General features: G+C 39.3%; 1 protein-coding gene across 8 annotated transcripts in view; it reads right to left on the bottom strand.

Annotated features, from left to right (window-relative positions):
• The window catches only part of camsap1b (calmodulin regulated spectrin-associated protein 1b), a 29,844-nt gene extending 9,376 nt beyond the window's left edge, over positions 1-20,468 (bottom strand). The window contains exons 1-11 of one of the 8 annotated variants that reach the window (XM_076891092.1): positions 20,039-20,468; positions 18,531-18,696; positions 12,288-12,550; positions 6,290-6,451; positions 5,036-5,116; positions 4,720-4,752; positions 4,141-4,200; positions 1,863-2,004; positions 1,455-1,594; positions 1,282-1,378; positions 158-314 (exon numbers count right to left, since the gene is read on the bottom strand). In XM_076891092.1, the coding sequence (XP_076747207.1) occupies positions 158-314; positions 1,282-1,378; positions 1,455-1,594; positions 1,863-2,004; positions 4,141-4,200; positions 4,720-4,752; positions 5,036-5,116; positions 6,290-6,451; positions 12,288-12,550; positions 18,531-18,696 (1,301 nt within the window). In that variant the 5' untranslated portion in view covers positions 20,039-20,468. Of the gene's footprint in view, positions 1-157; positions 315-1,281; positions 1,379-1,454; positions 1,595-1,862; positions 2,005-4,140; positions 4,222-4,719; positions 4,753-5,035; positions 5,117-6,289; positions 6,452-12,287; positions 12,551-18,018; positions 18,141-18,530; positions 18,697-20,038 lie in introns of those variants that run through there. The other 7 variants (XM_076891094.1, XM_004566741.4, XM_004566743.4 and 4 more) reach the window with 7 other exon arrangements.
• Positions 20,469-23,814: the final 3,346 nt, after the last annotated feature.

Here is a 23,814-nt window from a genome sequence, read left to right as displayed (position 1 = left end):
ACACAAGTGATCAGACACAGGGTTAGATGTGAAGGACACATGAGAGCGAAACACAGCCATCCCTGCATATCTACCCATCCTTGTGGGTCTATTGTAACTGTTTAGACGACAGGATCATGATGAAGTGGAATGAGAAGGAAAGTGAGAAAAGACTTACAGGGGGTCAGAGTCTTCAGGGTGCAGGAAGTACCTGTTACAGACTTCAGGGCTGCTCTGGTTGTCGGCCATACCAGGACTAGCTAGGAAGCTTCGCTTGGTGGCGTTGGAGATGGGCACTGATGGACGGGCACTCTTGGGATGAGCTATGGCTCGAGCTGAGTAAAGGACAAGGGCAAAGGTCTTGACAACTGACTATTAATGATGAGGATGACTAAACTAGCTGTACTTGGGAAAACAACTGAGCTTTAGTTCTAAGGACACAGAGCACTCTGTAGGGTTGGACCAGAGGTTTTATTTCAAGATACACCAGCGTACCATACAATTTTTGTGACCATGGGTAGGGCTGTTCGATATAACGATATACACCGGATGAAACGTCTATCGTTTCATTTTACGCTATCGTTTGTTTCGTGGTGTCGCAAAATAAACTGTTTACGGCAATATTTTTTCATCGTTTTGATGGTCACCGTAGTGACTATATTAATTTATTAAAGTTCTCTCTTTCTCTTATATTTTATATAACCACATTAAGGACGGACAAGCGCCTGTTTTTATGTGTTGTGGTTAGCAACAACGACGGTAACAGCATCACGTGTCCGCTTGTTTATGTTCCACATAAACCTTTCACAATAAAGCTCAAGATCCTGTTGAGACTTTTCAAAATAAACTGAATCACGTGAAAGAGCAGATTATTTACGGATGAGAATTAAAAAAAAGAGCCGCCAGGTGCTAAAAAATAAACCTTAGACTCAAACATTAGAACAGGCTTTTCCCCGCAGCACGCCGTGTAATAAATACTCACAAAGAAAACGGCGGCCTTTACAACTTATGTCTAAAAATGTATAGTTTCATGCATCGGTTAAAACACTCGACTCCAGCTACATGACGCGCAGCGGGAAACACTTCCCGCAAGACGAGCTGCCCGAGATTCACAGAATTTACAGAAAATGATACATTTTTGTGATTTATATCGTTATCGGGATGATAGAATTCTTATATCGGGATATGAGATTTTGGTCATATCGCACAGCCCTAACCATGGGAGACCACGAAACACTACAATGTAATTCACCACATATGCAATAGTTTAATAATCTTCACTTAATCTACTGTAATACTTACGATCTTTAAACTCCTGGAGGTCTCTGGGCTGGACAAACTCTGGCTTTACTGTCTCAAACCACCAAAACAGCTCAGCGATGAACACCATCACATTGTGCTACACAAAGAGCAGATGGCACGTTATAATACTTAAAATTCACTCTGCAGTACAAATATCTGACAGTTTTTTGTACCTTGAGCACAGGCGGTGAATAGAGCATGTCCTCTGTTGTCAGATAGAAACTTTTATTCAGGTACTCATTGGCAAATTCTCTGAGGAGCTGGATGTTGTACAGGCTATCAGCGATAGAAGGGACTTCCTTCAGGCAAATATCTAATCAGGTGCACAGAGAGCAGGTCAGATCAGGACAACTTGATGACATGATGGCTATAAATGTCTCACTGACTGGACAGTGAGAGTAAGTATGAGCAAGTGACAAAAATAGCATCACACAGTTATTAAATTGAGCATGTAAGTAGAGCAAGTCTATTGGCCCCTATAGAAAAGTATTATTTGAGAGTGATTTGTGAGATGTAAGTAGTGAACGTGTGTGTGTGTTCGGGAGACAGAGAAAGAAAACACACAGGCAAGAGCATCATACCTTCCAGCTTCATGAGATCGGAGCAGTAGTAATGGACTACAGTGAGCAGTGCAGCTCCATCACAAACATCCCTCATCAGATCTTCCAGCAATGGAAAGAAGGGCAGCTGTCGACCGGAAGCATGTTCCCGACGATACCGTACCTAACCACCAGGGGGAGAGAATCAGGGTTTTATGAGAAGAAAAGCCACAACACACATCCCTGGAACTACCAGTCAAGTGGCACGTCACAAAACATCCTACATGGAGTGACTAATATCACAAATACAAATCTCTTTCACATCACAGTAACATCTGATGTGTAAGTTTTTCTTCCAGTTAATGTTAGAACTAATTTAAGCATCAGATCAAGGTTCTCCCCAGTGGTTTCACAGTAAAATGGCATTTGTAATGAAAGCACCAGTTAAAGGCTTCATTTAAATTGATCAACAGCACGTTTAGTGAAGTCTGTTAAAGATGGTTCCGAATGACAAAAGCCCCAGAGGCACCATGATCACCCAATCGAGGGAGAATCCTTGAGACCTGGTTAACTGTGAGAAGATGAAGGTGAAGGTGTTAAAGAGCAGTGACATGAAGAGCACAGAGTAAAAGATCAGTTTTCCATTGACTTTAATGACAAGCAGACCACCAGCGGTGAAAACCAGTGAAACCAGGTAACACGAACCAGCTGACCCAAATGTCAACAGCTTTAATCACTGGCTCACTTTTTGTGAAACAAGTGTATCATTAATACAGAAATTCAGCCTCCCAAGTCACATTTATTTGAATGCCTACTCTTTGAAGCTGGTAATCATTTCAGGAACTCACTGAGGAAATTGAATAGCAACAAGTTAATTAAATGAAACAGACAAATGCACACCCATTTTAGAAGCTAAAAATGAAATCACATACATCCAGACCTGACAGAAAGCCCAAGTACAATGTACTAACTTGTAGTGCTACATTTACCTCCATGTTAGGAAGAGGTCAACTCTGCAAACTAGAACAGGGAAAACTAGAACTGGAAGGTGATTATTATTATTATTATTATTATTATTATTATCATCACCATCATCATCATCATCCTATGTGCACATGTGTGTACACATGTCCTGCAAATGCCGCTTAATTTAGTGGGCAAAACTGAAGCTATAACCTTTTCCAGATATAATATTAAATTTCGACTTAGAAGGAGATGACACATAATAAATTCAAGCATAGTTCCACATTTAGTTATACTAACAGCTAGGGCTGTGCGATATGACCAAAATCTCATATCCCGATATAAGAATTCTATCGTCCCAATAACGATATAAATCACAAAAATGTAACATTTTCTGTAAATTCTGTGAATCTCAGGCAGCTCGTCTTGCGGGAAGTGTTTCCAGCTGGGTGTAGTGTACCTGGAGTCGAGTGTTTTAACTGATGCGTGAAACTATATATTTTTAGACATAAGTTGTAACGGCCGCCGTTTTCTTCCTATTTTTTAGCACCTGATGGTTCTTTTTTTGCCTCTCATCCGTCAATATTCTGCATACTATTTCACGTGATTCAGTTTATTTTGAAAAGTCTCAACAGGATCTAGAGCTTTATTGCGAAAGGTTTATGTGGAAAATAAACAAGCAGACACGCGATGGTTTTACCGTCGTTGTTGCTAACGGCAACGCATAAAAACAGGCGCTTGTCCGTCCGTAGTGTTGTTATATTAAATATAAGAGAAAGAGAGAACTTTAGGAAATTAATATAGCCACTACAGTGACCATCAAAACGATGAAAAAATATTGCCGTAAACAGTTTATTTTGCGACACCACGAAACAAACGATAGCGTAAAATGAAACGATAGACGTTTTTATATCGTCATCCGATATATATCGTTATATCGAACAGCCCTACTAACAGCCTTCACCAAAACAGCCAACTTTATACTGTATAGCTTTGCCTAATTAATTTAAAATATATTCCATTAGAATTCAGAAAATCCAACATTGCTTGAATTCTCAGAAATATATATAGTTTAAATCCAAATTCAAGTCCAGAGATTCTAGGCACTACTTAGAGTAAATAAAACACAACCAAACAAAAAAAAAATAAAATAAAATAAAAAAAAAAAAAATAAATTGTAATCAGCATAAAACAGCTTAAAATGAACTTTAATCTCGCTCATGGAGGGTATTCCACAAAACTATGCTGGGGCAGTTGTTGTCACAAGTCACGGGTGAAACTAACAACCAAACAAGAAGCTGTACTACAGGACACGTTCTACGTTAGTGAGTCTCCTGACTAGGAGGGATCACTGTACCGCTTCGGAGAGTTCCTCTGGCCCCAGCATGCAGTGGGCCAGCTCGTGCACGACATCAGGCTGATACACAGAGCAGAGATACTGTCAGGAGATTGTGGGCATATAGGAAAACAGTGCGTGAGAGCGGAAGAGAGAAACTGGAGGGAGAATGACAAAGCAGATCAGTGAGAGAATGTGGCCAGTAATGGGTCTGCAAAGCAAAGGAGAGGTGTAGGCATGGATTTTTCTCGTATTCTCACTAGGCAAGCAAATACCACACACATCTGCGCACAGAGAATCCACATGGCCTACTTGAGCTTGAAATGAGGTAGCACACACTGCATAGCTTAGAGGAAAAAAAAGTTTGGACACAAAGGTTAGAATAACCTTACACCTTAGTGACATATTTGCCACAAGGGGGAAAAAAAGAAACAAACTAGCTGTCAGCCTTCTCCCCCCTGCTGACACGCTGGCTACATGTAGCACGTAATGAGCTTGAATGAGCCATGGAGGAGTGTGCGCACACATCAACACAGAACTATGCGTGCAAAGGGCAGAGGGGGAAGAAAATGGGGTTATGGGGCCTGGCATCCAACTTACAGGGACTAGCTTCCAATACCATTTGGAGGGAGACTATCCAGTTTGCAGGGATAAGAGAAGGGGGAAGGAGGGACAGATGAGGAACAGGAGCAGAAAGGTTAACACGTCAGAGGTCAGAGACAAAAGGATTGGATCTGCTTCCAGTTTAAACAGATAAGAGTAGAGGAAGGTCAGAACAACATCAAAACGCCATTAGGGAGAAACATTCATGTGAGCGCTAAGGATGCTGTTGCTGTTTTGAAACAAGTGATTGCTTGACACACCTGGATAAGACATGGAGATTTCTAATAAAGGAACCTATTTTGAGTGGCTTTACCTTTTGATGGCTAGGGGACTCCAGTGGGTGGTGCTTGACTTTGTGCTCCCTTTCTGCAATCTCCCTCATCTTCATGTTTACCTGCAGAAGAAAAAAAAAAAGAATAACAAAACAATTATTAGTATGTTTGCATGGAGTCAATAAACCACACTACTGAATGGTAATAGAGGGCTAGGAACCGGTTAGCAACTATCTGGCAACCACTGAATGCAAATGGAAACTGCATATTAAGCTACTGTTTGGAAAATTGTTCCCGTGAGTTGCTGGCTGACAGTGGATGAAATCATTGACAAAGAGGATGTAGCAACAAAAACCTCCTTGTGGATATTTTGATTAGAAATAGAGTTCTATGCTTGCCTGTAGTTTGCTTGAATGACATCTGTAGTGAAATTTGAAGTGTGATGCAAGGCAGAAACAAAACATTCACTTTCAAAATAAAAGCTGCACCCCAGCCTATAACCAAAACATTTCACTTTGAAAGCAACTTGTTTCAGTTTCAGGTATGCGGTGCACTTTTCACAAATTCACAACAGCTTGGTAAGTAATCCGTACAAATGATAGATAACCACGGCAATCTGCTAGGGACAAAACATTTGCAAAGAGGTTGCCATATACTTTTTTGCGATAAGTTTCATGCTAATAGTGGCCAGTAACCTTAGAGAAGAGCTTTCTGGATATAGCAGTTAGTTAGTGAGGCATTTGGAGCAAAATTAAACAACTGCCTAGTGAGAAATTGCTAATCAGGTCAGAATTTCCTTGACGAAAACTTGACAATGTTAGAACAAATTGCTTTTCTGAAATTTAATCTAAAAAAAATGTAATCCGTTTAAATATTGCGCTAGTAGACTAAAGAACATATTCTTAGTCTCATGAATAAAGAGATTTATATCACAGTTAATATCAGAATAATTAGATTAAAATTTCCAAGATGATAAAAACAAAATGTGCATTCTGGCATGTGGAAAAAATATTTTAGGATTATATCCCCCATCTTCCATAGACTGACAATGTTCTTTCAAAAGACAACTACAACATGAACTTGAGTCTGTGCGTGTAACAGACCTAGACTCCTGTCTATTGGACTATATCCAATCATCAATGACATAAGTGGACCACTTTATTCAGAGCCCCAGGAATAAAGCCAGCTGGATTTTAGAGGATAAAAAGCCTAAACAAGATTTGTTGTGAAAGAGTTTAATAATAATGATGATAATATCCTGCTGTGTGTCTTATCTGGGTCATGAGTGTCTATACCTTGTTGATCCAGAAAACCATAGCATCCTCCAGGTCAAAGGGCAGCTCCTTAGAGGCACTGAAGGTAGAGAAGCGCTTGACAGAGGCCACCACTTTCTCTATGCTGATCATCTCCACTGTGTAAGCCATCATCAGGGCATCGATCATGGGCATGTGAGCACTCTGAGTGAAAGTCAAGAGCAGAGCACATGGCAATTCAGTCCTGCTGTATTTTTTTTCAGATTCCAATGCAAACAGGCAGAAATTTTAAAGTTCCCAAAACATAAAACATTACAAAGTGTTAGGTAGATGATTATACGGAACCTAGGCACCTATAGCAGGGTTCTTTTAACATACACTTTTCTAAATTAGCACAATCATCACCGATGCAGCAGAACAAGAGGTATTTTTTTGGTAATCATTTACAGTTTTCAAAGACACTAAAAGCCACAAAACACTCAGTATTTCACTTCTATAAAATATGCAACTGCTTGGAAAGAGGAAAAAAAACTAAATGTTGCAGCCATTAACCTTTTTAATTTTAATGTTCCTTGTCTCATAACACCATATGTTAAATTATCATAAAAACTACATATTAATGCTGGGTGTCATCATTCATTGGCTAATTTCGTCACACCATCCCACAGACACAGGAAAATCTGGATTGGATTGTTTGGGGGGGGGGGGGGGTTTGGTAGGGATTTTCTCATCTCAAACTGAGATGAGAAACAGCCCGAGACGCTTCTCGTCTTCCACCCGTCTCCTTTTTGTGTGTTAGTCTTTCTTCGTATCAACTTTGATGTCAAAACTGTTTTATTTATTTATTTTTCTTACTTGAGTCACAGCGAGTGTCTGAGAGGAAACGATATTCAGAACTTCCACTGTTTCCGCTGGAGCGTTGCTGCTTTTTTGTTCGCTTTTTTAACTGTCATCACTTTGGTGGGAACACCTTAGAAAGCCGTCCCTTTTCTGGGATCCTCTTTAGACACAACTGATTCTGTTTCTTCACTTGGACTTTCTCCTTCTTTATTGCCATAGCGCTCCAGGGTTCTCTCACGTCACATAGTTTATCACACTTCAAACATTTCTTTTGGAGCCTTAACAGAGCTTTTCTATATATGCTTTAGTAATCCACAACTCATCTTCCATCCATTCATGCAGCACCTATATTGTTTTAAAAGTTAGTAATGACTAAGCGTCCTACTATTTAACAACCACTAACATCTGTGAATACACAGAATAGACTTATTAAATAATGTTGCTATCCGTGGCTTCAGTGGTACGGCCAGGAGGTTCTTAAACAAGTGTGAAGCTTTAAATAACCACAATGGCTTAATCAAAGCTGAAGTCTCTCAGTCGGCACAGTAGGTGTCCAATGTTAAACCCGCTCTTCAACTCCTAATGCAATCAAGAGGCCCAGCAGGGGCATCCCATCACCCAGCGAGCCGACAGCTGATGCCTAAAAGTCAAAATATTGATCCTCGATGGTCAGAGTGCTAATTAGATCCAATCAAATACCAGGGAATCTTAAATTCCCTTTGGCTAGTGAATCTTTATTTTGTAAAAGTCCACTACTAAGTATTGTTACTTATGTAAAACATCACAGGCAGCACCTGAAACTATAACAAAACTATTACAAAACACATATATAACAACACACACAAGTTTCAAGCAGTGCTTTGTGCAACACACTGCTAGCTTAATCCAATTGGTGATGGAAGTGCACAGAGATTAGGCTTGTTAACATAACAAATGAGAGCTATTCAGAGCTTTCTCCACTGCATGACCTACATGAACACAAACAACATTAAAATACATTTCCAAACAAACTAACATGGTATTGTCTGAGACATGGAAAAGTTAAGAAAACAAAGTAGGGATGACTATTGTGCATACGGGAATCTAAAAACCGCTTAGCTCTGGTAGCTCTTGGTCTCAAAACCAGACTAAAACGTTTTCATGAAAGAAGCCAACTAAAGGGTAGAGCTGACCTAAATACCATTTTGGGGGCTTTTAGGGTTTGTTGAGAATTATTTGCAAACATCTGAATCTTTGAATACTGAGAGAATCATAGAGCGAGGTCTGGGGACGGAGGCAACCACTGTACCTACAACAGTTTTAGGAGCCCTTTTAGTTTTTTGTGGTTCAAATGCTTCCTTGGACACCAATGAACATAACATAACATAACATAATAGGCCGAGGGGTAAAAAACGTAAACATTTGTCGATGGAGTGAGACTTTTGCTCTAATTTGCCAAATCAGGCAGCTCTCTTGGCTGAACCACACTTATTACTTACAACAGCGTAAAGGGTAAGAAAGACAGCCCTTTCAATTTTGTTCTGCATGTGGGGCAGGAAAACCCTGACTAAATTCTCCAAAATTTAAAATGGCTCAAAGTCTTAGCAGGATATAATACTACAAGAGCAGAGAGGAACCCCCCCCCCCAATATTATTCTTTACCCTAACTACACTATAATTAAAGCCCATTGATTCTGAACAAATACATACTGAATTCAATTTAAAACATCCAATGTGGTCAGCAGAAAACAACAACACATATTTAAACTTGACATTAAATAACATCAAAATAGCATATTTAGGATACATGAAAGTGTAAGATGTTCAATCTTTTGTTCTCCTATAACACCACGGCCTTCAACAATGCAGCATGTAGCCCCATGTGGAGCAGGGGCTGCTGGTGCCCCAAGCTCTGTGTGTACACACTGACCATGTGTGCGCACACACTATAGTATAAATTGGTCTACAACAAAGGGTAGCTTCACAGGATTTTTCAAGCCCCAGCTGTTTCCCAAAAAAGAGACAGGCAAGGTGCAGAGGAAGTGTCTGTAGGTGTAGGATCCCCTTCATTTAAACAGACACACAAAGTAGGAAAACACAGGTTGCTATGGAAACACCTTGTCAAGTCAGCAATATGGCAGTGGGGGTTTCAACAGTCTGTCACAGATAAGTGGTGTCCTGTTCAGGATTTTCTGACATCCTCACTTGGCTTTGTGTCTGGCCGCTTACATACCGGCCTGCCTGGATTATTGTATCAGACTGCTGGGAGGAAAAGCAGACGTACATCACTTAGGAGCCAGCCTGCAGAGGAAAGGCCTGCTCTACACCACTGCTGGTTTCCATGGTAACAAAGGGGTAGGAAGCAGGGAGATGTCTAAGAGCAAATGAGGCTGTTGGTGTTCATCCTATCCTGTGTGAAGTGCTCTTAGTTAAAGTGTGATACATCGTATTTCATCACCAAGGGTTCTGCATTCATTCACACGGATCTGCCATGGTGACTCAAGCTGTGCAGATGTGGAATAAATGCAGAGGGCATTTAACCTCATTATGAGGTGATCTGTGAAAATCTTACAAGGATTACACTTGCCTCAAGACAACTAAATGGGTCAACAGGGCAAGTACCCAGTCACCAACATCTTTACCATTTTGCTAAGTAGAAAGCTTGAGAAAGGGAGGACAGCTAGGCTGGATAAGCATTTAAACTGAGCGTTTAGGGAGCTTTTCCAACAGATGGATGAAAATGAAGGTGAGAAAAATACCAGACACAATAAATTCATTTCAACAAGGTATTAACACAAGAGCAAACCTCTTAATGCTAATGCCCCCCACTCTGAGGGAGCACAGAGATCAGTTTATTTAGCAGGATTTCTATTTTTAATGATCCAGCGGAGAGTCATTTTAAAAGTATGTTGCTTTTGCATATGATTGCAGCAGTGATTGGAAAACTGACCAATAACACTTTGTTAGACACTGAGAACAGGCACCGCCATTCAAATGCAAAAAATGAATAAAAAATAAAAAAATCATAGTGCATCTCTCTTACTCCTTAGTTGCTCACGTCAACTTGAGCTATCACACATTATGTTTGATTTATGTACATTTAATTAAAGTTTACTTGTTAAAATATGTGTCAAAGGGATGTACTACAAATCAAATTCACCATAGCCAGGCTTTTTTGTGTTAGCTGGATCACCAAAACCTAAAACTGCTTTCCTAGATAACGAGTATCGCAGTAGAGGTCATTGACTTTACCTGTTAACCCAGGCTTTCTAATTTAGGATTTGTGTATGGAGTAAGAGTCAAATGACCTCTCAGCAAACAAATACATTACAAATTTTACAGCATGCTTCATTCAGAGGTATTAGAAAGGCCTACCTCAAAAGTTTGCATGTAAGGAATACATTTCTTCCTCAGAGAATATATAAAGTGCTTAGAGGCCACTAAAAAAGCAGCGCATTAAAAATACGTTAATCAAAGCTGATGTTTAACCTCGACACTGAACATACACAAGGCCACAAATTTACTGAATATGAGATAACTGCATCAGTTAGTGTTGGTTATTGACAAAGATTACCTAATGTCAATTTCTGTTTCAAAGACCAGAATTATCTCTAACTTCTATATTTCCAGGTATACTTTAGAATGATTCAAATAAAATTAAAAAACAAAACAATGTAACCAGTGCAAATTATTCATTTATACCAATGGTGGAATTTCATATTTGAAAATGTTTAAACTGGTGCTGCTTCACTCTGCTTTTATCAACACAAGTTGTAGCCATATTATTTAAATAAACATATTTATACGTATTGTCAGTTAAGAAGTGAATGGGGACCTTTGTGTTAAACTAGTGGCCAATTCAATGACCAAAGAGTTGCAGGATTACACTGTGCAGGAGTGCCAATTAAACTGTGATTAAAATTGCAGTGTCTGACACTGTTGCGGGATTTGGCCAAATTATTAATTTGATTATACCCAACTCTGCTTTTGGATAATTCTAAAATAACCAACTTCTTTCAGATTTAGTAACCAAAATATCTACAGTGTTATCAATAACAACCAGTAGAAAAGAGTAAGCTCATCAGTAATAATAATTACTGACAACTAACCTCTGCCTCCTGTTGTATTTACATAAAAAACACACGGTGGTTTATCTGATACTGTGGTATCATCTTTTAACATCACAATGATGTTTATCTTTTAACTTGTGTAAAAAGAGCAAACTGTTAGTAAAGATATGAGTAACCTGTGAGTAGTGGAAAAAGACTCATTACAAAAGCATATATAGTATGAAATAAGTGTTTGTGTTAATTAAATTAACTGTGGCTAAACTCTTTCAAGACAGATTAAGGACAACAACACCTTTGCACAATGAAGGGGGGGGGGGAAAAAAAGAAGAAAAAAAAAATCACACCCACACCTTTCACGGTAACCCCATACACACCTTGCATGCCAGCAGTCAAATGTCACTTATCCATTTGAATAGATATGATGCAGGAAATATTCAAATATTCTGGACACTGTACTAAAAGCAAAGCATGCTTAAAACTCTTTACAAAGTGGATAATGTAAAGAATCTGCAAATGTTTTTGGTTTTATGTGCACTGACAGATGTTTTTAGGTTTGCTGGTATTGCTGGATAATAATAAACGGACTACTAACTTTCACTGACTTCACTGAAGAAAGATAATGCATCTGAAGCAGGAAGAGCTCATCCCCTGATAGACAATCTGTGCTGCTGAGATACACTTTGTAATTGCTATTACAGTTTCACGGCCTATATGAGACTGCATGTGTCAGCTGATCAATAAAAGCATTAACATACCAGTATTATAGTACGTTTTAATTTCAAACCCAAGCAGCAGCTACATGTGAAAATAACAAATCAGCTCCCAAACTTATTTTTCCACAAATTCATTCATCACTAACCTGCTAGCCCCTGCCCTTCCAATTTCGTGTTTCCTTACTGGCTTTCAGGAGAGAAGATAGTTTACTTTAGGCTTTGGAGATCTACCACAAGGTGGAGGGCCAATCTAACAAGAACATGCAGCAGGTGGAGGCCTTCCTTACGTACTGCTACACCAGTTTACCATGTGTCAAAGCAGAACCAGTACTACTAACTGTCCATCGACTGGACAGGAGACTCACTAGACAGGCAGGTGACAATATTAGGTGTTATTGCCACAAAATACTGCAAAATTTGAGAGGATTTTGCACTCACCATTTTGATCGGCATACAGGCCAGGTCCCCCTCTGTAACGGGTGTGTCATCACTCTCCACCACATAAATGCCCTTCCTGGACAGAGCTTGGATGACAGACATGTGGGACTGAAGAGACACTGCCTGCTCAGTTTTGAGGATGAGGGCACACACACGGCAGTAAAGCTCACAGGACAGCAGCAGACGAATGACAGGTGGCTTGATGTGTTCCTGGTCATACTGGTCTGTATAGAACGGGTCCCTTAAGTCCTCTGGAATATGGTCTGCAATGGAGAGAGTGTTTGAGGGGGAAGTCAGTGCCCAAAATACAGGAAACATCCTGAAGCAGTATGTGAGGTTAACACTAGATCAAACTATACATGGACTGAAGACATACAAAAGCTGGTTAAGATAACATACAAAATACTACATAAAAAAGCAGCCACAGCTCTGACTGCCTCATCTACAGGCTACAGTAATGTGACAAAGCCCAGTGCTTTCCATGTAATATTTGTTCCATACCACTATTAGTTTACTTGTAGCAAACATGAACTTTTGTAATTGCAAGTTACAAAGCATTTCCTCAGCGTATCAGGGAAACAGATCCTTGATAAGCCAAGACCTCAGTGAGACTTCTCAGGTGACACTGTGGACCTCCCCCCCCGAAACCCACAAAAAAACCCAGTTGACCTACAGAGACAATTCTGTTGCTTTGAATATGAAGTCATTCTCAAAAACAGAAACCACAGCCATATATGGGCATGAGACAAAGCGGCTCTCTCGAGGCATGCACAAACTACATTTTTACTGTAAGGTAAACCAGACACAGGAATAAAATGGGTGTAAAGGCATGTGCAAACCTGTCCAAATTCAAAACAGAACAGGGACATGATTGAAATGACCCTGTTCTGTAAAATCTGTTCTTAACGCTGTCTGAGCCCCAGTAATACGGCATGAGCTGTGTGTGTGTGTGTGTGTGTTGTGTTCTTAGCCTCTGCACTGACTGACAGGATAAAGGGAGCCACTCGTCAGCAATCTCCTATTCACAAAAACTGGATGGTGGATAGCTTCTAGCAACTGGTTTAGTGGATGATGAAGTACCAAGCGCAAAAGATGAACTGTAAAAGCAGGCATGGTACATATGTACAGAGCCTTTGAGAAGAATGTAAATTCAATAAAATTTTAAGGAAAAAATAATTCCTTAATAAACAATCGACACAATAGACTTATCATGTATAAAGCTGTAAGTTTAGAAAACATCAGATGCAGGCTTTCTTTTCCAATTTCTTTTCCAATGGTCAAGAATAAGGGAATTTTTGCGGAGATAACCAATATAAATGACTAATTTATTACTATATTGACTGTAAAAAATGTGTGCCTGAATACTGATTCCAAAAAAGAACCCCTACAGACTTGAGGAAATTTTAATTATAATGAGGACTTGATTATTTTACTTAACATCACAGGTTGGGGGTTCCTAAATTGCATCCAAATGCAAAATATTTCTTTTCTACTCTCCTCTCTTGTGATGTTAAATTTGTTTCTGCCCCTCCCTGAGCACACACCCTGACTTCACACAACCTCTCACCGTCTTGTCATTTGGTGATGAAACTTATGAAGTAATTAGGAGCTTTTGTTCTCATGCATCAAATCTGATAATGTAGAAATATGACCAAAAACTTGTATCACAGGGAAGTGGGAAATGCAGCTTTAAAACCTATTTTGAACTTTTTGTCCCAAACCTAGAAAAAATCATTTTGTCTCTAGGTAAAAAGACCCACCGGCCCTGCTAGTTACCTGAGCTCCAGTCAGACCAATCAGAAGCAATAGAAATAAAGCTAAAGAAGCTAAACAGCAATCGCAAGTTATGTTGGTGAATTTCCTCTCTGTTCTTGGCCCCTTCCTAGCTAACATTTTTCAGCATGCTGTTCAATGGTATAATTTTAAAAATAAAACAGTTTGTGCCACAATGTTTGTCCTGTTAGTTGAACATTAGTTGTGAGCTGTTACCTGTTGTCTTGTAGTCATCTATTTGATTCATACAACTATAACAATGAGTAAGAAGGTGGTATAAGTTCATCAGGGCTATGATATAGTGATATAAGGCACTTGAAAGAAAAAACAACAATAGCTGCTGTATTTGTCCACTAATATAGTAGTTTACATATCTGGTATCCTGCCCAGAACATGATGAACATTTGTTGTTGTGTAAAAATAAACTGCAAAGAAGTATTACATTTAAAATCGCAGATTTAATATATTTGCCATCCCGCCCTTATTTCAGTAGCTGCTCAGATTATATCGATCCTGTAATCGGTATTCTGCATGCATCACTGAAACACAGGCCAACATGCTGCCAACCCCCATAAGAAATGAAGACGTCATTGCACAACAATAATCTATTACAGCAAACACCCAGCAGTTTTGATCATTCCTAAAGAGCAGTGTTTGAGTATATAAACAAACAGTAACATTGGAGTAACTGTGTGTGAAAACAAAAGGGTCTGGTCAGGGCGAGTCTTCACGTTTGAATACATTCAACAGACACTGATGTCATGTGGCAGCTGCCCCCCTGTGTTCCTATTACCCAGAGCCAGGCTGACAAATTTACTAACTGGGATGGGGTGGAGCTGGAGAACCTGGCCTGGCAACAAGACCCAGCAAAGTCAGCCAACCAGGACCAGGACTATACCATGGTCAGCACAAGCAAACATGGGCAAGAACCAGTACTGTGCATGCAGCCATCACAAGTTCTAACCCTCGCTGGTGTTGTGTCTGGCTGTCTGACACGCATGTTGCCAGCAGCTGTGGCAAACATAGAGGGTAGTAAGGACAGGAGACCATATTGACAAATACAACCTTGTGCAAGGAGGAGGGGAACCAGACAGGTGAAAACAAACTAGATGAAAACTAGATGACCCCAACATCCAAAGATTGTTATACTCTTTACAATGAAATTACATCACAGCTCTTTAGGCTGTTTCTCTCCGTCAGCCAGTGAACAAGCCAAGCAAACAAGAGTACACTGTAGCAAAGACCAGATGAGCCATAGGGTGAAAATAAAATGGCCCTAATTTATTGAGTCCCCATGGGAAAAGGCAATTGTGACTGCAGCTGAGAGTTCCCTCCTTCTGGGCCACCAAAGCACTGGGCTGCTTTACACTTTCCATTGTAACAGAAAAGGATCTCCACCCAAGTTTGTGTGTGGTGCATCATTTTTGTCCTTAGGAAGTGGCTTTTAAGCACCATCTTTCAGACTGCATCGTTAGCCAAGGCCTATGATGACAGACAGCGAAATGACAGAGCAGACTCCTACAAGCCTTGATATGAACTCAGACAAAAGTATGAGCCTTAGTAATGAACCTTAAACAAAGAGGGCTTTAGAGCAAAATGCTGGCCTTAAAAAACAGGCAATGGAGACAATAGTTTTCCATCCATAACCCAGATTACCTTTGAATCCAATCTTGCTGTCATTTGTTTAGAATGAATGCACCACTGGCATTAGGAAATCTGAGTAATGACCACAAATATAAAGAGACCACAAAATACAAAGGAAAGCTTGTAATAAGCCTCTGAAATAATGGTCAGAGACTAAACTGAGCCAGCACACACACACAAAGCAGTGAATGGAGGGATTTATGAATCAGATAGCTGAGGTTTATATTATATATAACCAACTTCAACCACTATGATAAGGAAACACCCTGCAGCACATAAAAAAAGGTAACTAGCAGTCCTTCAAAGATGTCTTTAGTGAACCAACTTGTGAAATGCTGTCAGGCACTGGTGACTAACCAAGCACCAAAAAGTGAAAATCATTTCTGTTGGTAAAACTTTTACCAATCCAATAAAGCTTCTTTGAGAGAAATTAAGGCAACATTCACATATTATAGTTTCTCCTTGGATTTACTGGAGTTAAGTAAGAAAATAGAAAAACTGGACAACATGACTGTAATGTTTCATGACGTGTGTTTGTCTGTCTACAGGACAGGTTTCCAACAAAGGTTTCAATGCAACACTTTTTTTTCCCCACAAGAGACCCAACTACTGGAGCATTCACATTTAACCGTTGAGCCGTTAAAAGATTTCTGATAAAAAGTGGGCTGCATGCTTAGATTAAACACTGATACAAAGTAGAGTCACCAAGCAATGTGGTGCATAGACTGCATGAAAGTCACCACATTTCCAAACTTCCTCAAGCATTAGTAGAAGCACAAAATCATGTATGAGCAACTCATGTAAGTGTAAAGTGTAGATATTCCCACTGCAACCAGTGGGTCCAGTTTACCTTAAAGTCATCTCTTACTAAAAGGGTTCCATAGCATTTCTGTAACTCTCTCCTGTAAATTCATATATTGGTGAGCTCTCACTTAACTTAAGGGATTTCACATCATACCCACCAAGTTAATGTGGCATAGATTTTCCATGATATAAAAGTGTCATATTTTAATATCAACGGCATAGGAATCTCTTGCGTGCACATTCCCTAGCATGCAAAACAAGACAATCCAGACATGTTAAGACAGCCAGACCAGTGTGTCAGGCTTGACAATTTAGTACCTACAGACTAAGCTACATCAACAACCTTTAACCCCAAGCACAACACTATGCGAAATATGCAAGAAACTTGTTTTACTACTTGTGGGGAGGAGAAAAAAAACAAACAAAAAAAAACTGTCAAGTACAACCGAGCTAGGAAGGCACGTGACCAGTCATCAGTTGCAACCAAAACGTAAACAAATCACGCAACTACGTATTACTGGAGCGCTTGCTAGTTTTGCTCCATATGACAGGAAGAGCAAAATGGTGGCTTGAAATCACTCAATTACTGACACGGTTACATAACGAGCGGCCAAGGACATGATGCCAATCCAAATAGTGGTAAAAGTGGGATTACAAAGCTCAACCCAAGACATAACATCCAAGCATTTTTCAGTTTAATTATTATGTGAAAATATTTTTGCAGGCTCCTAAAGAATTACAAGATTAAACCAGTTAAGTTATTGTTATACTTAAGTGTTAAGCAGTATGTTCTACTTTTACTTAAGGTTTCCAGGAAAAATGCTACCTACACTACATTTGTGATCACATTTTACATAGGCTGTGTCACAACTATTGATCTCTATAATACTGGTGCTGCTGCTGTTGGAATCTTGAGGCAACAGATTCACAGGTCTAATTAGGTAGTCTGTCATCAATGACAGTAGTTCATTGGGGAAAAAAAAGGGATGGAAAATGTCCTTTGTTTTGTTTGCACCAACAAATTCTACTGTCTGCAAGTTACAATTTTAGATAAAATGTTCAGTATTTTTATTTTGTATCATAAATATCATCACTGCAATTTCTTTGAAACATCGTAATATAATTTAGAGATTGTATCACCCACCCTTAGCTCCAACATGAAAACTTTTTTCTATACAAAACATATTGCAGAAAAGTATGTTTGACGGAGAACTTTAGCACAGAAGAGCAGCTGCAATTCAATTGTTTACAATATCGTCAGAACAGTGCGGTGCACATGCAACAGTTATGTATCAAAGCTCAGCAGACAGTGGTTGACTCAAATGTAGTCTTTGTGAAATAAATTGCAGAAGATTTTATATAACAATGTCTCCATAATTCCTTTTGCCACCTAACATAAAATATGCACATATCGTGAAAGGATATCAACTGTACTAAAGGTAAACAGTAGGACTTTTTTAAAAGGGTCCTAGTTCCACAACTTCACTAAAACAGATCGTAAAATGCTTACCTTAAATTTCACATAACTCATTTCACCCTTAAAATGTATTCCACTCTTGGAAAAAGCAACCACAGACAAAGCAGGAAAACCTGCCCCTATCTGACAAAGTTACTAATGCCGATACAATCTCAACAGGCAGTGCGAGTGACTGGCAGTGCAGATCAGTATTTTCCATGCTCTGACTACAGTCAAACAGATATAGCCTAATCCTTAGTGCCTGTCACTCAGGCCGATTTGGGCTCATTCTCACTGGCCGCCCTACAAGAATGGAAGGATCTGGTGAGTCAGTATGGGAGTTCGGTTGCCAAGTGCCATGGGGGGGAAACAGTTTTGGCTCAAGAGCACAGACACAAGTATTTCTTCCTCTTGGGTTTTTGCTGTCAAAGTTTCGCTGCTGGAGCGCAACACAATCTGCTGACTATCACTGTAGAGAGCAGTAAACACAATGTGCCAACAACAACATCTGAAGTAACTGTGAGACATGACATTTGTGTAGCATGAATGCAAGTAAAATTACTTACCAATACCGTAGGCTTTGGCAAACAGCCACCGTAGGTTGGCTGCTATTTTTGCTCTGGCGGAGTCATACATCTCCAAAGGTACAACGTCCATTGTGCCTTCTGCAACCCCGGCCAGTTCTACTGTTCTCTTAGTACTGTCCCCGCCAGCACACAAATCAACATCCATCTTTAACCAAAAAAACAAAAAAAAACAAAAAAAAAAAAGCACATTGTTAAAGATAAAATTATACAGGACATTATGCTGAGTAAGAGCCAATGCCAAATAATATGATATTAGCCAGGCATGATTTGCCAAGTGACAAATTCCTTTAAAATGACTCATAAGTGATTTTCTGATACATATTTAACTGAAATCTCACTGACTACAATGTTTGTTGCTTATCAACAGAATATGTTGTTTTTTTATTTCCTTCCTTTAGTGACCCATTAGAATTACATGTGGTCATTGAGACACAAGTGTCAAAGAGGCATTTCGCAGTCACTCATGATGTCAAACAGTAGACAATAGACTTGAGATTTCCAAGCAGCAACTATTTCTTAAATCACCTTGAACTGAAGTCATGGTGACTGCAAGAATGAATCTTTATGATCATTATGTACATTTTGACAAGCAGACAGTTGACTGTACTATTGCACAACTGCAAAGCAAAGGATATGATGTTGGTTTAACCTTTGTGATCACAGTAAGTTTACTTGCAACAAGTACATGTAGACAAAAGGAATGTGATCAATCTTTGTCATAGTTTAGACATTTGATACTCACGTCTACACTGTGCAACACAACTCTAGTAGCAGTTGCCAACTTTAGACAAAATGTATTCCACCTCAAATACAAACTTACAAATTATCAATGTCAGTCAGCCAAGCAGACTTGTGTTTTCTGATTAGTTAGATCAAAATCACAGCAGTTTCACTTTTAACTTCTTTGTCATATAGGTGTTCACCTTTTACTTGGACAACGGTTCGACAGGTTCTGACTGTCTTATCCTGTCAACAGCCTAAAAGGCAATACTAATTACATTAATAGGTTAATAGAAGGATACTGACTAAATTTAGTATGGTTTTGACAGAAAACTAGTGCACACCTGCTTATCACACATGAGTTCTAACGGATTTTTTCCGTTTGTCAGAAATCTAAAGTTCTCTTTGGTCATGAGTTTAAGTTATCGCATTACCTGTAAAAATATTAATAATAATAATAAACAAACCTGTAACAATTTCATTTACATTAACGGCCCACAACAGTACTGTAAACGCTGCAAGGCCATAACTAATGTTAACATACTTTAATACGTTAGCAGGCTAACGTTACGATAACGTTATTAACGGGATCAACCGTTAGCTGAAACAGTAAAGATTTTCTTAACATTTGGTCTACTAAGCGGCCATGCAATGAAACGCAAAGCAGCTAACTATCACCAGCTAACCGCTAGCTTGCTAGTGTGTGCTGTACAGCAGGACCACTCAATGGTCCCATGAATGACGTTAGCTAGCTGGCAAGACATTACCTTGAAAGGTGTGGTGTACGTCCAAGTCACACTTTCGTTCCGTCGGGTAAACGGTTAACCAAGGACCTGTCTCAATAAACAGGAGCCTGCTATATAGAAAACACACCAGCGGCAGCGACGCATTATAGCCAGCTAATAATGCTAGCTTGGAGGCGAGTCAGTGTGGTCCCCTCCCAACAACAAGAACCGATCCGCGGCCTGTGTGACAACCGCTCCACGGCAGACTTTGGGCCGAAACAACACAGGGAGAAAACGGGAGGCTCACCAGTAAAAAAGTACAGCGTACGCGGGTCTTAAGGCTGGAAATCTACCTCAGTGTTAAACCCTCCATGTTAGATAAAAAATAAGCATACGTTTGGGGCTCGAGCAATGCAGCGAGGATCAGCAGTGTCTTCGCGCTCTGCCCATAGAAATGCAATTATTATCCCAGCCTTCCCAAACGCGCACAATGCGCATGCGTGATTAGCTTCCAGACTATACTCGTAATACTGGAAACTGAAATCCCGCCTTGCATCACAGATGCTTTTTACTATTAATATTACTTTTTAAAAATATCTTATTTTTAACTGGATTCATGCGCACTGCATTTTTGTAACACGACTTCCTAAAGAACCTGTTTAAATAATGTTAATCAATTTTTTTCTCTGATATGTCTATTTAATTAACCCACAAGAACGTCAATTTAATTTCTCTTAAAAACTAATATTTCAACATGCACTTGCGTTAATATATGTATACATTTTTTCTTTTGTACTTTAGTCCTGTTTTGTCCTTGCGGTCTTGACCAATGATGGCATCTAATGGTGAAAGATGGTATATGAATTTGAAGATTTGGAATGATTTTGTAGAGCTTGCGTAATATCCGTAACTGTTCCTCAAAGTTAAAACTGAAGAAGCACTGTCCTTCACACTTCCCACTTTCATTACATATTTAATATGTATTTATATAACTAATGAAAGAAAGACGCAGTTTTAGCTCCTGGTTCGAAATCTAAAACTGTAAATCATTTCAGAATGTTTATTCATATATCATTTATGGTGGAAATACTCAAAAACTCAAAAGTCAGAGATTTTAAGAAAAACTGAACATGTAGTTGACTCCATGCAGTTTGCATGCCAGCATTACAGGCCACATAATGGATTAGAAGATCCCACAGTGACCTTTGTTGAACCTAACTGGATTCTCGTGCTCAAGTACTTTTTTGGCTCTCTTTGGCTTTTAACACAATCCATCCTCATATTTTAATCAGAAAGCTTTTAGAACAATTTAACCCAAATAAAAACATTTTGCTGGAGTCTTGGGGGATTTTGTTTGTTTGTTTGTCTAGCAGGACTCAAAGAGTCCAGATAAATGCAATTCTTTCTAATCAAGTTTGATTGTCAATTGGCTGCCCACAGGGATGTGTGCTTTTACCCTTAGTATTTATCCTGTATACAAATATGTGTCAAAGCAGGAACATTAATAGTTGGCTGCTGGACAAAGACACCAGTCATGGCCCAATTCTCGATGAAACATATCTAAGACAAAAGATATGAGGATTGATTTTAGAACACATACTCATAAACAACAGGTTACAGCCATTAAGGGTCAGACAGTGGAATGAATTCACCGTTATAAATATCTCTGATTATTGATTCCAAACTGAACTTTGAAGCAAACTGTGAAGTTGTGAGCTAAAAAGGGCCCCTGTGTCTGTCATGTTATTTCCATACTGAAAAGAACAGTGATGGTTTGATTTTTGTCTTGCTTTCACTGACGACATAGTTTGGATATTTAACTGTAAAGAACAAAAACTCACTCCATCAAATTATTAAATGGTCTGTCTACTGTGAAGAACAACTTGGTATAAAAGCAACTTTTCTCCAGCAGATAAACAGCTAGTTGTTTTTTTTATATTCTACATAATGTGGGATGAATTCTATTCTTTGTTATTATTTATTATGTTGTTTTTATGCTTATCTGTTGTTTGTGATCTGTGTTTGTTCGGAACATTTCTTTTAGACAACTTGCTGAAAAACATGCTAACATGTTCCTGGGATAAGAAACGTTTAACTGAGCAGGCAAAATTCAATCTTGATGTCAAAAATAAAGTATTCATAGTGTTTCTATGAATCAAGGTCAAAACCAGGTACAATACTAGCAAAAGAAATCTCAAAAATAAAGACTGTATAACACTGTCTATTAAAAAAAAAACAACCACACATAGACAGTGAGCCACAATTTGGCAAGTCCCTGAATTCACGCCAACTTATTTGCCATAACTGAACAACAAAATCAAATATTTACAGCTGCAGCTAAACAGCGCCATCTCCAGGCTTAAAGCAAACAAGTCAGGTGGCCCAGATGGTTTTCCTTTTGAGTGGTTTGAGGTTTTTCAAACTGAGTTTGAGAAAACTGAAAAACTCAGTTTGAACTGAGCTAAGGCTTGTTTTTGGCCTTCAATACAAAACTAAAGGATTAAAAAAATGGCCCCTCATGGAGCAAAGCAGTTATATCAATTATGCCCAAAGAAGAAAAAGACAAACTAGAATGTTGACCATCTAGAGCAATCTTCGTATTACGAAACCCAGATTAAACTATTAATTACCAATGCGATGGAGATGGATCATCATGAATGATCCTCCAGTCTATGTATTACTGGATTAGAAAAACCTGGAAAGATTTATGCAAAAGATAAAAAAAATCAATGGAATAAAGGCCAGTTACAATTCTGGAATGATTATATAAAATATTATTCTTCTGCTTATCTGGGGTAGGGTCACAGGGGCAGTAGCCTAAGCAGAGCAGCCCAGACTTCACTCTCCCCAGCCACCTGATTCAGGGAAGACCAAGATGTTCCCAGACCAGCCGAGAGATATAATCTCTCCAGCATGTTCTGCATCTGCCCCAGGGTGTGTCCCAGTGGGACAAGTCCAGAACACCTCACCTAAGAGGCACCCAAGAGGTATTCTTCTCCGATGCTCAAACCACATCCTTTGGATGAGTGGCAGTTCTACTCTGAGCCCATCCTGAATGGCCGAGCGCCTCACCCTATCTCTAAGGGAGATACCTGACACCCTTCAGAGAGAGCTTATTTCCCACACTTGTATCCGTGATCTCATTCTTTTGGTCAAAGCCCAGAGCTCATGACTATAGGTGAGAGTAGGGACATATATCAACTGATAAATCAACAGCTTCGCTTTTACAGTCAGCTATCTTTTTACCATGATGGACCAGTACAGTGTCCACATCACTGCAGTCGCACGACCAAACTGTCTCTCGATCTCCTGCTACCCTCTCCCCTCACTCGTAAACAAATTGGAAAAATTTAGAAGTGTCACCTCACATACAAAACAGTTGCAGCAAATGTCTGCCCCTCTCTGAGCCTGGCTCTGCCAGAGGTTTCTTTCTGTTAAAGGAGAGTTTTTCTTTCCCACCGTCGCCTAGTCGCTCATAGGAGATTGCCAAATTGTTGTTTGTTTGTTTTTTACCTTAATACTGTAGACACTTTTTTCGAATTTGGAGTTATATAAATAAATTTGAACTAAATTTAATTGCCCAATTGAAGAACAAATACAAAAAATGGTCAAAATATTCAAATTGTAAAACACCAATAAAAGAACCATAAATCAAATAACCTATAGTTCTGTTTTTGTCTGTTTTGATTCGAGTGCATTTCTGGATACCTGACCAGTTTGCCATAAAATGGATAGGTGTCCAAAAGCATACAGTACACGTAACTCTAAATTATAAATGTAAGAGTGGCGGCTTTCTGTCTCCCTGCGTTAACCCTGAG

Source organism: Maylandia zebra, linkage group LG12 (genome assembly GCF_041146795.1).
Source record: "Maylandia zebra isolate NMK-2024a linkage group LG12, Mzebra_GT3a, whole genome shotgun sequence".
NCBI classification, from domain to species: Eukaryota; Metazoa; Chordata; class Actinopteri; order Cichliformes; family Cichlidae; genus Maylandia; species Maylandia zebra.
This window is presented reverse-complemented; position numbering and strand designations above follow the sequence as displayed.